The 14,006-nt window shown below is 48.5% G+C and overlaps 1 protein-coding gene across 5 annotated transcripts in view; it reads left to right on the top strand.

Moving 5' to 3' along the window:
* CLUAP1 (clusterin associated protein 1) overlaps positions 1-12,330 on the top strand; it is a 68,630-nt gene extending 56,300 nt beyond the window's left edge. For 3 of the 5 annotated variants that reach the window (XM_037386319.1, XM_037386323.1, XM_037386320.1), the window contains 3 exons: positions 9,206-9,261; positions 11,445-11,498; positions 12,024-12,330. In XM_037386319.1, coding sequence (XP_037242216.1) covers positions 9,206-9,261; positions 11,445-11,498; positions 12,024-12,176 — 263 coding nt within the window. In that variant the 3' untranslated portion in view covers positions 12,177-12,330. The remainder of the gene's footprint in view (positions 1-9,205; positions 9,262-11,444; positions 11,499-12,023) is intronic. The other 2 variants (XM_037386321.1, XM_037386322.1) reach the window with 2 other exon arrangements.
* The last annotated feature ends 1,676 nt before the right edge of the window (positions 12,331-14,006 follow it).

Below are 14,006 nucleotides of genomic sequence, written 5' to 3' on the forward strand. Positions count from 1 at the left end.
TGTGGGTACAGGCTGCAGTCAGAGTTAGCTCTTAATACCAGTTTTAGGAGTGAAAAGCTTTATTATAGAAATTGTAGATTTTGTTGCAAGTAGAATTTTTTCTAGGAAGAGCTTTGTTATCATTAATTACACTTCCTGGAGATTCAGCATTAGCTTGTCAGACTGAAGCAAGCAGTTCAAATCCCTGAGATGTTTCCTCTGCTGTGTAGGTCTCTTCCAGTTTTTAGTAAACTACCTCTGGCAGATAATTATCCTCTGACTTCTACATCCTCTGAGTGTGCTGTTTGCTAACCACACATCTGCCATCCCAATCTTCACTCTCCTTATCTCTGTGTAAGTCAGAAGTGTCCCTTAGCACTCTCTACTCTTTTTGCCTCTTGCCTGCCGTGAACTACTGAAGGAGCTCCAGGTATGTTAAACGGCCCCTGAGGTCCTTACCTACCCAGAGGGACTGAGGTTGTGTTCCCCATCCTAACTCACAGCGCTGCAGTCCTACAGTGCTCTGCTGGCAGAAGTGGATACAAACATTGTTAAGACTCTTAAGGGAAGGATTGTGGCTCACATTTCTGCTTTGCTGAGGTTATGCATCATCATTTTGGGCAAGTTGCCCAGTTGCTCTAGCTGTAGCTACACTGTGAGATTAATAACAGGCTCTCTGTCCGTACCGCTGGTTCAAAAAGTCTATACTTTTTGTTTAGGAAAACTTGAGTTTTCTAACGCTAACAACTCTGCTGCTCGTGTTAGAGTGAGCTCGCTCAGCCCTGCCCATTCTTATCCATCCAGAACATAGGAGCAAAAGCTTGGACTGTATCAAGACACACCAGTCAGGTCAAAGCTTGCCTTTGGGAGCTCCAGCCTGATCCAGAGTGCGTGCTTCTGTGACAAGCAGGCTCAGATCTGCACCTCTCTGTCTGGGTAAAGGGGCCCCTTTGGTCCAGGTCCCTCATCAACAGGTGGTATATTTGACTGCCTGACCCTCATCAGCTGAAGTTCCGGAGATATGTCAAGGTCTGAGATAAACGTCAGGTGCATCACCTTCTTTAGAAAACCAGGCCTGAACATTCGCTGGCTATTTGTCATTAAACACACCAAGAATCTGTACATGTTCTTTGGCACAGGTAGTTTGCATTTAAAATGCACTTAATAAATAAGGCAGCATAACAAGAACATTATTTGTATTAATTACTGCATTTTTCCTTGACTTAAATCAAGATATTTCAATCACTTTCTTTTGAAGCTTTGTGTCATCTTACATGGTGGTGCTTCTAAGCCATGTTTGCTCTCAGACTAAGGAGAAATGGTCCACAGTGGTCAATTCCTGTAGCTGCTGTGATTCAGTTTTACATCTCTAATTTCCAGGTTATTAGTATTGTAAGATAAGACTTCCCCCTCTGTCTGTAATAGGTGGGCAGGTATTCCAGTGTGTTTTGCCATTATAAAGGCAAGGTTCTCAGGGAGAGATAATCTCTCTTATTAGGCCACTTGGTATAATTGAGAAAAATCAACACACTTTCACCCTCAAGAGTCCTTTCTTCAGGTTTGTCTAGATGCAGCAAAATTCAAACTAAATGCAGCTTTGACAATATTGCTGCTCCTGGTTTTATTCTTTTAGCCAATTAAAAAACTTGAAGGTATCGGATTTAGTCTCCCATGGAGCAGAAAAGAGTGTTAACTGGGGGAGACATGCCAGGCTGCTAGCTGTTGTGGTACAGAGAGAAAATCAAACGCTTATTCTCCAGGTACAAAGAGGAGTAGGCAGTAGCAGGTTAAGAAGGAAGCTGTCACGCACTGTGGAGCTTCTGTCTCCTCTGAGCTCAATGTTTCTGGTTCAACAAGACAGCAAACCCGGCTTTAGGAAGCTGGGAAGGCTTCTGTTCGAGGAGGGAGCAGGCGTGAGAGTGAAAATAAATGGCAGGCATTTATTGGAGGACAGGCACCAAGCTGACGGATGCTGGCTTACTGGGTTTGTGAAACTACAACCTGTTTTGTCATCACAACGCCATGATTACAGGCAAGTCTCCTCCTTGTTGGGGCTTATTATCATAAATCCATATGTCTCTAATCATTTGCTTTTGTAACTTAGAGAATTGATTTATCGTCTATAACTTTTAATTTTAATATTGTCAACGTGAATAAAGATTCACATGCGCTGTTAAACTGTCTGGCAATAGGTAAGTGAGGCTGTTATGCAAATAAAATAGATGCTTGGACTTCCCTGAGGTTAAACCATGAGTTAGTGATGCTAGAGAATAAGGCTCTTGTTTTGTCAGAGAGCCAAAGAAAAAGCAATTCTTGCAATGTTGAAGGTCTTAACAATCTGCCCTTTGCCTGAAACAGGCCATAAACCCGTAGTTTGCAGCAGAATGGCTGTTCGCATGCAGATGAGGTGGGGATCAGGATGAGGAGAGCAAAGCCTTGCCCTAGGAACACAGAAGCTGCTGTGTCGGGTCAGGTGCAAGGTCTGTCTCCAGCACCGGCTGAAAGAAAATGCCTGGGGAAAAGTGTGGGAACTTCCTTCACGTTCCCTCCTGCTCTCAAACCGTTTCAACCCCCATCAGGATTTCCTGAGCTGGATGTGGTTTCCACGGCTTTAGTCTAACCCTCAGTAGATTTATTTTTTTTCCCTAAGAACCTGTCCAGTCTCCCCATGAATTAAAGTGGATTTTTTTCATCCGTGCTGTCAAAAGTGGCAGATTTTGAAGTGATGTTATTACATGTGTATATCCGTCTTCCCAGTCTCATGCATTTTAGCATCGCGAGGGTGTCTTCACTTCCCAGTGGTGGCGCTGGCTGATAGGATTGGCCATGGCAGGCTGGCACCCACCGTGCCTGTGACAAGGTAGGCAGTGGAAATGCAACTGAATGAAGCAGAAATGATCCACACTTGCAGAACTGTGGAACTGTGCTTATCTGCAGTAAATCACCCTCTATTCCACACTGCCAGGATCTCTCAGCTCCTGTAAACCAATTATCTGAATGCTTTAGCTGTTATGGTTTTTTATTATCATGTTGGCATTAAGGGGTGGTTTTACACTGTTTGGAGCACAGAGACCATTTCACTGCTGAGACAGTAACAACTTCAGCCACGTTTTGCTTTGTTGTAAGAAGACAGCTTTATAAAACTCTGAATGTTTTTCAGCAAACAATCACTCCAAAGTCAAACAGTGAGAGAGCAGCGCTCTCAGAGCCTTTTGCCTTTGCAGAACTGACCCAGAGGATCAATGTGGTAATGACGTGCTGGCAGCCAGGTAGCGAGCCTACTTGCTACTGAATAGATAACGTTTTTGCCTGTGAAAGCCTGCACTGTTTAACATAGCAAGAACAAACGTGTCTCTGGATGCAGCAGATGACAATAAAGGGCTGGTTAAGAAAGCAGAGTGTACCTCGTTGGAGGAAATGGGACCAAGTACGCAACAGTCAAACCGGACATGAGTCTGGGGGCAGAGAGAGTGTGGTCCCGTGTCTCGGTGGATGCGGGCTGGCTTGCCAGCACCAGCTGTTCCCATGCTGTAGCCAGGCCTGTGGGGATCCCCACTCCTGTACAGATGCATCTCACAGAGGCAGCGGCGCGGAGCAGCACACACCCAGAGCATGCTGATGATGCTGTGGTGGCAGACAGTGTTTTGAGATGATGATGTTTAGCCTCCCTGTCTTGTTTCCTTCTTAAACTTGAGCTTGTGATTAATAAGTAGGAGCCAGCTAGCAAGACATTAGGAAAGGGCCAGAGGTACCATGCGTGCTGGGGGAAAGGCTGCGGAGGCTGAATTAGCCCTTGGGTTTTTGTAGTCCTGTAGGGAGAATGGGAGTTTTGACTTAGTAGCAAGAAATCTTCTCAGGTGAGCTTACATGGTCCTGTTTCCAAATCCCTCTGTACAGCACGCAAGCTGAAAAGTAGAAAAGTCCTGTTCTCAGTGGAAATAGTCAGATTCCACTTGTGGCAATTCTCTTCCCTGCTTGTGGCCGCTTTCAGATTTCGGCTGCTGAATTTCTAGAATGTTTTCCTTCCCTCTAACCTCCCCAGGTGTGTAGAAACTGCAGGTGTGTCATCAGTATGCAGGGGAGTGGAGGGATTAAACTAGGAATGAGCAACAGCTGTCTGCTCCTTGTTGGATGTCTTGTTCACATTGAGTTCCTGTGGCTGTCACCTGCTTAATTTTTAAAAACACATGTTAAATAATTAGTCTATTTCTTCCCTTCACTGTGGTTCCTAAAGGAAATGACATCTCTGAGTCCAAGACCAAGAAATGTATGCAAGTGCATTTATGTTTGCAAAACCAAGATGGTAACAAAATTAGCAGGCTTTCTGAAAATGCTGCATTCTCCTCTGTTGTGGAAATGCGTCTTGATAAGAAAAACACACTGAAGCCCACTGCAGTTGTCTAGGCATCATTCAAATGCAGTGCAATCCCATCCCTGATCTCTCAGCTTCATCCGCAGGGACAGCTGCCTTTTACTGGCACGCAACTTAGTGCAGGATGTGTTCCCAGGCCATTCCCCACAGCCAGTCTGTTCAGAAACCCTTGAGAAATGGAGAGCAGGGTTGTCCCACTGCTGCAATCCGAGTACCTGGAGCTTGTGGTTTTGGGGAAGAAAAAAACCCCCAAAAACCCAGAAGAAAGTGTCTTGTTCAGAGTCATGCCAGGCTTGATAACTCAAGTGCCATTAGGGAGGATTTGCCAGGGGTGTGGAGAAACTGTCAGCATCCTCCTGATGTCCCAGCAGTTCCAGCATGGCAAGGCCTGATTCTCAAAAATACCAGGAATCTGCAGCTCACATACTCAATGGGGCTTGCAGGTGCTCTGTATCTCGTGCTTTCAGAGGCCAAAATAGATTTTGATGTCTGCACAGAAGGGCGAGGGCGAGCTATCGACCTGATGTGGCGTCAGGTGGGCAGCGGTGAGTCAGATACCAACAGCAGCCTTGCCACAGGCTCTGCTGGGCGCCAAATTCTTCTTACCTTTCCTGTCTGTGTGGGGTTTGTGATTATTGTTTGTAACCCCGGAGCTCCTCTGAAAATCCCCATCTGCTTTCTTGGCAGATAACAAGAAGTACAGAGCAACAGAAACAAAAATCTCTTCTAACCTGGCCAGGCTGCTCCCTTCTTGATGGTTCTTCCTGAACCCTGGGGTTTGCAGGCTTCTTGTTGCATGTGTTTGCCTTGATTCAAAGCCTGTCAAAGTGAGGAGGTTGGGTCTGGATGTCACAGGCACCGTGGTGGTGGCAGCGGGAGAAGGCTGAGGCATAAGGCCTGGGTCTGGCAGAAAGGTGTTTGGCTGTGAATTAGCAGGACTCAAGTTCTCCAGCTGTTTGATGTGTGAAGTCAAGGGGGAAAATTTCATAAATGCACCTGCTCTCAGAGCACCTCAGAGGACTCTACCAAACTGATGTTGCTCTCCATGAGCTTTTAAAAATAAATTCCTTCCCTGTGAACTTCACCAAGTGCAGTTTTACTGTGACTGGGGCTCTGTACACGTGGCGTACAGTGGGTCCTTGTGGCTGTGCTCCTGGAGTGAATATATTTTTCTAGTAAAGCAAATTAAGTCCTAATTGTAAACTTTATAAAAGCATTTTGTAGAGTCAGATTAGTCTCTTCTTCCTTGCCTCTGTAAGTCAAGCAGGAGGGAAAAAACAGTCAACACTGTGTTTGAGCCACTGGATCTGGCTAACAGGGCTCAAAGGAAATTAACCTGGGAGGGAGAAAGCTAATACAGCTGCTCTTCTCATTTTCATGAATTTCTGTGTGGATCTCTGCAGATTCCTGTCCCTCAGATAAGAGTCTGCAAAGTCTTTAGTCTCCTGATACAGTGGCTGCTGGACAATATTACCAGGCTGATGGAGCTGGGAAAAGGGGGGTAATCAAGTGTGTTTGGAAGCACCAAAACAAGGGCTGCAATTGGAATTCAGAGAAATGAATGTCTTAACTGGAAATAGAGCTTCCTCCCACCATCTCAGCATCTGCTCCCAACAGAACTGTCTTTGGCTGTATGTTTTGTGTCAGCAAAGCTGGGTGCTCCTGAGGAAGAGGAGATATTTCTGTATGCTTCCAGCCTGGATTATGGCCAGTGCCACACTGGACCAGTGGAGAAGGAGGAGAGATTGTAGGCCTGAAATAGTGGGATACATGTTACTCGCTTCCAAGTGAATTTCCTTTTTGTGGAGGAGCAAGAAATAAATAGAAGTGTGCCCGCCCTGGGCAGCTGCTGTAGTGTGCTTCATTAATCATTGTACTTTAGCAATGCCTAGAAACTGCTGAGATCAGGGCCTTGTGCTAGGGGCTACACTCACACTTCCAAACACAGTGCCCAGCGGGCACACGGATCAGGAAGATCAGGCAAACGATTTATCCCAATTTTCTGCGTGTGGAGGTGATGTAGAGGGAAGGGAGGTGTCTTATCTGAGCTCATGCTGTGAATGTGCATTAAGAGTTGGAGACTGAATGCAGATCTCTAAACTGGGAGCGAAATGTTTCAGCTGCAAATCTCCCTTCCCCTCATGGGCGGGTTGCCCTAACTCTCAGGTTGAGCGTCGCTTCTTGCTGTCAGGCATAGGGTTAACATATACCCACTGCTGGGTAAGAACATGTAAATAATTCTAGTCCTGTGGATCTATTGTGGGCAGCTGCATGGGGTAGTACAATGGCAAGCATCACGCGCGGAGGAGAAATGGCAAATGCTCACAGGCTTAAAATCATGGATGCCCATTCGCTTCTGATTTTTGATGGCTTAGTGGCTATAAACCATGGTGGTGCGCAGAGATTAGATTTGAATCCAAAGGTGCAGTGAATTGCAGTCTGTTCATTACTAACATTTTACCTAATTATCACTTTGTACAGCCTGTCCCAGCTGAATTCACATTATCCGTACGTAAACATAACAAGCTCTCACCTGCTCGGAAGCTGCATGAGCCTCTGTGGCCAGAGTGGTGCAGCACTAATGCTGCAGCAAGCTGAGCCCAGCTAAATTGAACCCAGAAAAAGTCAGGTGACAAACAGCTCCCATACCTGCCAGCTCTCCCTGTCCTGTGCAGGCGACTCCTCTGTTTCCTGCCTCCCCCGGTACACATGGAAATGCACCATGGCATCTGCCACTCCTTGCTCCCACACACGGAAACTTTGGGGGGTTATGATCTGAAAGCTAAAATAACACTCCCGCCTTTGTCACGGAAGCTCTTCAACCAATGTGGAAAATCTGCTCTCTCTCCTTTTCAGTCTACAGCTCAGTGCACAAACTCCAGCCACTCTGCAACCTGGGGTGTCTCCTGCAAGTGTCCTAGGATTGGGCTGCAGGACCTAATCCTGCTGGTCCCACAGTCTCTAGTTCAGAGGTGCTGCTGGCTTCAGCAATGTAGGGATCAAAGTCTGGGCAGTCCCTGATTCTTGTCTTCCTCCAAATGTGAGAAGTTAGATGCCCATGAGATGTCCTTACTGTTTCCATTGATGGAAGAGCAGCACCCAGCACCCTGTAGGCCTTCTGTCAGCATTCTCTAAGCCCTTCCCTTGGCATTTTTGAACTGTCCTATTTCATCAGCTCTCCTTACATAATATCTTAATTCTCTTATATTCAGGATCTCTCTCAGCTTTGTCTTACCAGTCAGTTTTAGGAGCTCCCTGCTGCTTTCTCCCTTTGAGGTAATAATTCCCTATCTAACGCTTCATGCTGAGCCTCTACACGGCAAAATTGCAGTTGAACTCTTGGAGCCATCTGTAGGCTGGGCAAAAATGTGGTTCCATTGGCACCTAACAAGGTCAGTTGTAATCATCTCCAAATTGAGTGTTTAGTGTAGTGTCAATTAGAGCAAAAGTCTCTGAAGAGAGCTTGAAGAGAGATCTGTCCAGAAATCTTATTATGATTCCATCTCCACTGCCTGTGTTATCAGCAACCTGATGGTTAGAGGACACCTAACCTTTTTATTTAAAGACAAGAGATCCTTTAAATTACCTGCCTTGGCGCAACAAGGGGTTTTGGTGACTTCTGGACAATTAGCCAGCTTTTTGCTACAACTAATCCAAATCAATCTGCAAAGGGGTCGACAGGGACCTGTATTGTTTTGTACTTTGGGGTGTACAAAAGGGCTTTGACAGCATATATTTTGAAGTTGCTTTGTTTTCATGGTAAAAAAGAAGTAAAATAGATTTTGTCTAGATTGGAAAAATCCATATTTGGCATAGAGAAAATTAGTCATGACAGGAGATAAACGGGTGGTGAAGTGTGATGATCACAGCAGGACTGTTGAACAGGCATCTGGTTAGTGCTGAGTGACTTCTGGTGGCTCCGGGAAGCAGGGCTGAGTCACCCAGTCAGCCCACACGCAGAATTTCCCCAGTCACAACTCTGCAGTACCCACTCCCAGGACCTTCTGGGCAGCCTTCCCAGCAAAGCAGACTGTGCTAGCACCTTCCCTGTTTCATATGGCCTCTACGTAGCCAAAAGTAACAAAGCAAGGCACAAGTGCGTTCTCCCTTTGCAGTGAACTCCCTGCAACCCTGAGATCCCCACCTGCTTCCTGAGACTTACACATCCAACTCTCAACAGAAGTTCTTGAGGTTTGCCTTGGCACTGCCTAGGATTCCTGGGAGCTGCCAGTCCCTACTGGGGTACCAGAAAGGATCCGGGCATAGGGAGCTCTCTAAAGGATGGGAGGTTCACCACGTGGAAGAGATGGGCTTTTGTTCTCTGTGTACCAAAGCAGAGGAAGGAATATGCCAGCTCACAGAATTGTTGAGGTTGGAAGGGACCTCTCGAGATCATCTAGTCCAACCCCTCCGCTCAAACACGAGGTTTGTCCAGGACCATATCCAGATGGGTTTTGAATATCTCCATGGATGGAGACTCCACAATTTCTCTTGGCAACATTGTTGCAGTGATTGACTACCCTCACGGTAAGAAAAAAAAAGTGGTTTCTTGTGCTTGCGTAGAATATCCCGTTTCTTAATGTGTCTGTTGCCTCTTATCCTGTCAGAACTGTCATACCGGCACAAGGTGGCTGTGGAAATGCCATCCTGACTAGAATGACTGTCAGCCTTACCCTCCTCTACCTTCTCCTGAGCTCTAGGTCTTAACAGGGGCAACCTTGCGTGCATCGGGATCTCATCCTCTCACTGCCGTTTGACTAGTCCTCTAAAATGTAAACTCTGAACTTTATTATTTGTTCTCCTTCGGTGTTAACCATAAGACAGGCTTTATGACAGTTCTCTTTGCTCTTGCAGGAAGAGCTGGCGCACGGATCGTGGGAACAATGCAAGGTGGAGACACGGAGGAAGATGTAAGTAACCATCCCGTGTGCCTGTAGAGCTTCTCTGACAGTGCTTGAGAGTGACAGTCCTCCGCTCTGTGAAACACCTTTTTACCTGCTGAACCTTCATGCCCCAGGCCTGCTTTTCCCTTCCTTCTCCTCCAGCTGACTGCTCTCTCATCTGCCTAGATGCATATTTTCCTATTTTTCTTTTGCTCTTGGGAATCTCTGTGCACTGCCCTGCACTTCAGCCTCAGCCTGCAGTGTGTAACTAGTGGCACATGGGCTGCAGGGAAGCTGTGTTGTGAAGCTTTTGGGGCAGACTGTTGGGAAGAGGGGATCAGTGCAGTGTAGCAGCGGTTAGATGCGTGGATATAAATCCCTTATGTTGCTTTAAAAACACACTCCTCAGAGCCCTCCCAATGGCCTGCACTGACAGCACCGGTCCTTCAGTCCTCCAGGTGATGGGATGGGGATGAGAGCGGAACTGTGAGCTGTGCCCCTTGGGATCCCTGCTTTGCAGATAAAGCTGCTCCGTAGCGACTGGCTTTGCACCTGGTTTGCACCTGAACGAGCCGTGTCCGAGCAGGTACACACGGTTCGTACAGCAGGCACTTGTTCTGACCGCCATGCTCGGCCTTCAGCACGTGTGGGCAGTTTGTCTGTGTGTCTGGGCACTCCTAAGTGCTACATCTGTACTAGGAAGCTGCAACCAGCTGCAGCATGGTCGGCATCCATACAGTAAGCTCTCCCCACCACCCCAAAAAGGCGCCTGGCATCACAGCTGCCAGCCAGGAGCAGGGAACATGAGTTCCCCACGTGGTGCTGGAATATTGTTTTGCAGAGTGCTAGTTGGCACAGGCCAAAACTGTACTAGGAAATAGTGCAAACACTTAAAAACTGCCAGGACTGTGAATTTGTGTGTGAACCTGTGCTGTCTGTTGATCCCCTAGCGTAGCTGCAGCCTTCCTGTCTGGCTGAGGAGGATGGTCTCTGCAGCCAGCAAGAAGCCCTGTGCTGCTGGGGGATTGTCTGCCCTTCAGTACTGCCCTGCCCTTCGCTGCCTTCGTGGCACAGAAGTTAAGCCTCTCTAAAACAAATAATTTGCTTTTCAGAAATCCCTTCACCCGAGGCAGTTGCAGACAGCAGACCCTGGGGGTGCAGCCTGGCTTGGGTCAGGCAGCGAGGCGGGCGGGCGCGTGGTGAGCTGGCGTGGCCCCAGGGAGAGGGTTTGCGATGGGAGGGAAGCGGATGGGGAAATGCACCTCCACAGGACACAAGAGCAGTAGGACACTCCCAATGTTTGCCACCACATACAAGAGCCGTTCGCTGTGCAACGCTGCAGAGCTCCAGGTGGGCTGTTTCTCCTGCAGAAGAGAGAAAATACCACTGCTGTCAGGCGTTCATTGCGGAGACCAGGAGGCACTGTAGCAATAAGGAGGTGAAGTCTCTTGCTGGAGAGGGATGAGCTGCCCTTCTTTCTGACCATCCTCACCGTTTTGCTGGAAAGGAGCTTGCAGACCTTGCTCTGCTGTTCGCTTCTGCCCGACTGGATGTGGTTAAGGCTCTTTGTTGCCTTCTGGGGAATGATTTACGCCCTTGGTGTTCAGACTCGTTTCTGGGTAGGGTCAGGAGTGCCAGCGCTGTAGACAAAGACATTGTGGTCTTGGTCACAGTGCTGCCTGATTGGCCTTGACTGGGTTCTTGCCAGGTTTGGACAGTTGTCCTCTGCAATTTCTCTTCCCTTTGGACCTTCCTGTTCACAGCTTTCTCCCTTGTCTCCCTGCTGGCACAGCCCCAGCAGATCCAGGTGTGGCAAGCCAAGGCCTTCAGCCTCTTCCTGCCGTCAGCTGAAGCCACTTCAGTTGTCTCATGGCTCTGCCCCCTTAACAGAGCAGCTGAGCCAGCACCAGGGCTGAGAGGCTTGCCTAGGGGCCCTGTCTGAGATCGGGGAAGGAAATTAGTGAGGCTGGTTAGAACCCCGCAAAGGGTTAATGGGGTTATACAGTTGAGAAGAGAAGTGGGCTGCAGCAGCTGTATGCGCAACCTCTGCACTTGCTGCTGTGGCACGTGATGCCCAAGCTGTAACTGGCTTTGCTGCCCTCTCCCCTGCTCCTATCCTGGTTACTTTGTTTTCTTTTATGTTGTTTTTTTGTTGGGTTTTTTTCCCCCCTGCTCTGCCTCTCCTGTTCTTTCCACCGTGGCTCTCCAAGGGGAGATCTGCCCCAGCACGGCCAGGCACGCGTGAGGTCATCGCTGAGGCACAGGTGGGTTTCTTTCCTGCAGTTAATTTTCTTCCACTGTGTTTTGATTACTGGTCTCACAACAGGTATTACTTTTAAAGTCAAACACCCTGCAAGGCTTTTAATAGCACAGGTCCAGCAGATGTCAGGCGGTCCATGTTTGTCAGCCCCATGAAGTGGGAAAGGAGGTTTGCAATAAATGGAACGGAGCAGCCACTGCCTAGCAAAGTGGAGAGCTGCTGGTGAAAGCGATGTAGGCCATTAGCTCCCAGAGGCGGCTGGCTCGGGTTTGTCATTATTTTGGAAGGCCAGCAGCACAGCAGCCTGAGTGGGAACAAAACCTCTTACAGAATCTGCTGCTGCTCCCCAGAGCAAGTCCAAATCTGGGCCCGTACAAGTGCAGACAAACAGCCCTCCCAGCCCCAGGTGTGTGATTGCACGTATGCGGGGGCAGGAGCATCTTAACGCCATCCCTTGCGTCTGAGCTGGCACAGATGCCTTGCCATCTGAGCACCGCACTGGTTATGAACTGTGCTTGCTTTCCTTCAGGAGGACTCGGGGGATAGTGAGATTGACCTGGATGAAGATGAAGAGGAGGAGGAGGATGAAATGGAAGATGACAGCATGGAAATCTCCCCAAGCAAATCTGGTCACCGAGCAAGGAAGCCGGAGCCACTAGAGGAAAGCGATAATGACTTCTGACCCTTTTAGTAGCAGGACCAGGAAGCATCTTGAAATACAAATTTTGGAGAGTGTGCAGGCCGGGAGTTCATACCCTGCCATCTGAAAAATGCTTGTCAGCATGAATTCAGGAGTCAGCAAATAACGTTCATTAAACTTGAAAATTAAACTTGGATTGCCAGTCTTGTGACTCTCAAAGCACGAGCAGTGTATCCATAATGAAAATCACGGTAATATGGAGTGCGGTTATTTCCATAATTGCATTAGAACTGGCTCTCATGCACTGCAGTGCCAAAAGTCTCACTCCAGTGAGCTTCGTGTGCTCGATTTCCCTGCATTTTATTATGTCCAAACAGATTTTTTTGGCTTAATAAAACTGGATGAAAAGCTGCTCTGGGAGCACATTTAAATTGATTTTAAATCTGGCTTAAATCTACTTATCCTAAACATATCCTTTACTTAATCAAGGGCTTGTGTCCACAAAGAGCAGCACCAGTTAGACTAAAGCAGTGAAGCTAAAACTGGGAAACTAGTGAAAGGGTCCTCAAAGACCACCTTCAGTGCAGCACCGCTTGGTATTTCAGCTGCGCCAGCGTTCTCAGATTTCAGTGGGCCGTCCTTGAGTGTCCTGAGAGCAGCAGTGCAGGACTGTGCCGTGACTAAACCTGTAGGAAATTAGCCCTTTAGTTATACTGGTACTTCTGGGGAGGACTCGGATTTAAGCACTCAAATGGGTGAAAAACTGGGCTCTGTTCAGTAAGTTGCGCTGATGCCATCAGTGAAGGCATGTTCAGGTGAAGGCAGAAGCTGGAGTTTGGTGTGTTGCCTCTTTCCTTTCAGCTCTGCTTTAGCATCACGGTTTGTCTTTACGGGAGCAGAAATCAGTGCTTGATTAGAAGAGTTCATTTTGGTGTATGTTCATCAGGGCAGGTGAGAGGCCCAGCTGTTCTGTTCTTCCCTTTCTTTACATCAGTGACGTACTTTGCTCTGCTCCCTCATCTGAAGTCTGGGGTCGGATCCAGCCCCTCCATTACTGTGCTGGAGAAGGGAATACACGTGAGTTACTTGAAAACCGAGAGCTTTTTCATCTCTCTGCATCTCTGACCCCAAGGGTGGAACAGTCACACCCAAGGCAGCTCCCCATCAGCAGAGCTCAGGGCTTGAAATGTCACGTCAAGGTGGGACAAAAGTTTGCAGGTGAACACGGCGCGGTTCTCGTGTAGCGACGGGGCACGTGTGGGTGCAGTGCCGCGCTGAAACACACATGGTCACACAGGCTTGGGCTGAGCTGCCTGGCAGGTGAGACGCTTCCTGGCACACCAGGAAGTTAATTGGCCTTTTGCACCTCATTTCAAAGGGAGCAGAGACAGAAGTCGGCGTTCTCAGTGCGCGATGCCTGCTGCAGAGCCGTGGGGGTGAGAGCCGGTGAGAAGGTGCATGTGGTCACCACATCTCTCTCCCACGGGATGAGAATGTCCCGATTTTAGGACCCATTCCAAAAACATTTTTCCATGTTACACATGGAATCCGTCCTGGGTCCTCCCCATGTGCCAAGGTACGTCTGACCCGTGAGGGGGATCTGCCGTGAGACTGGGCCCAGTCCCCGAGTCTGGGCTGCGGTTTCAGAGTTACAGATTTCTCTGTTATTTCCTGCGTTGTAGCCGACACGGGGGGCGGGCTGCATCCCTGGTGTGCAGACACAGACCCGCTGGGGCAGCACTGCCACCAAGCTTGCGGGTTCCAGGGTGGCCACACGTTGCCTTGCAGCTTCTCGCACCAGGCTTGACCAGCAGTGCCGTCAGCAGCGGGGGGGCAGTGCAACTGTGCCCTCTGCACACCTGAGCATTCAGA

Source organism: Falco rusticolus, chromosome 4, assembly GCF_015220075.1.
Source record: "Falco rusticolus isolate bFalRus1 chromosome 4, bFalRus1.pri, whole genome shotgun sequence".
Lineage (NCBI taxonomy): Eukaryota > Metazoa > Chordata > Aves > Falconiformes > Falconidae > Falco > Falco rusticolus.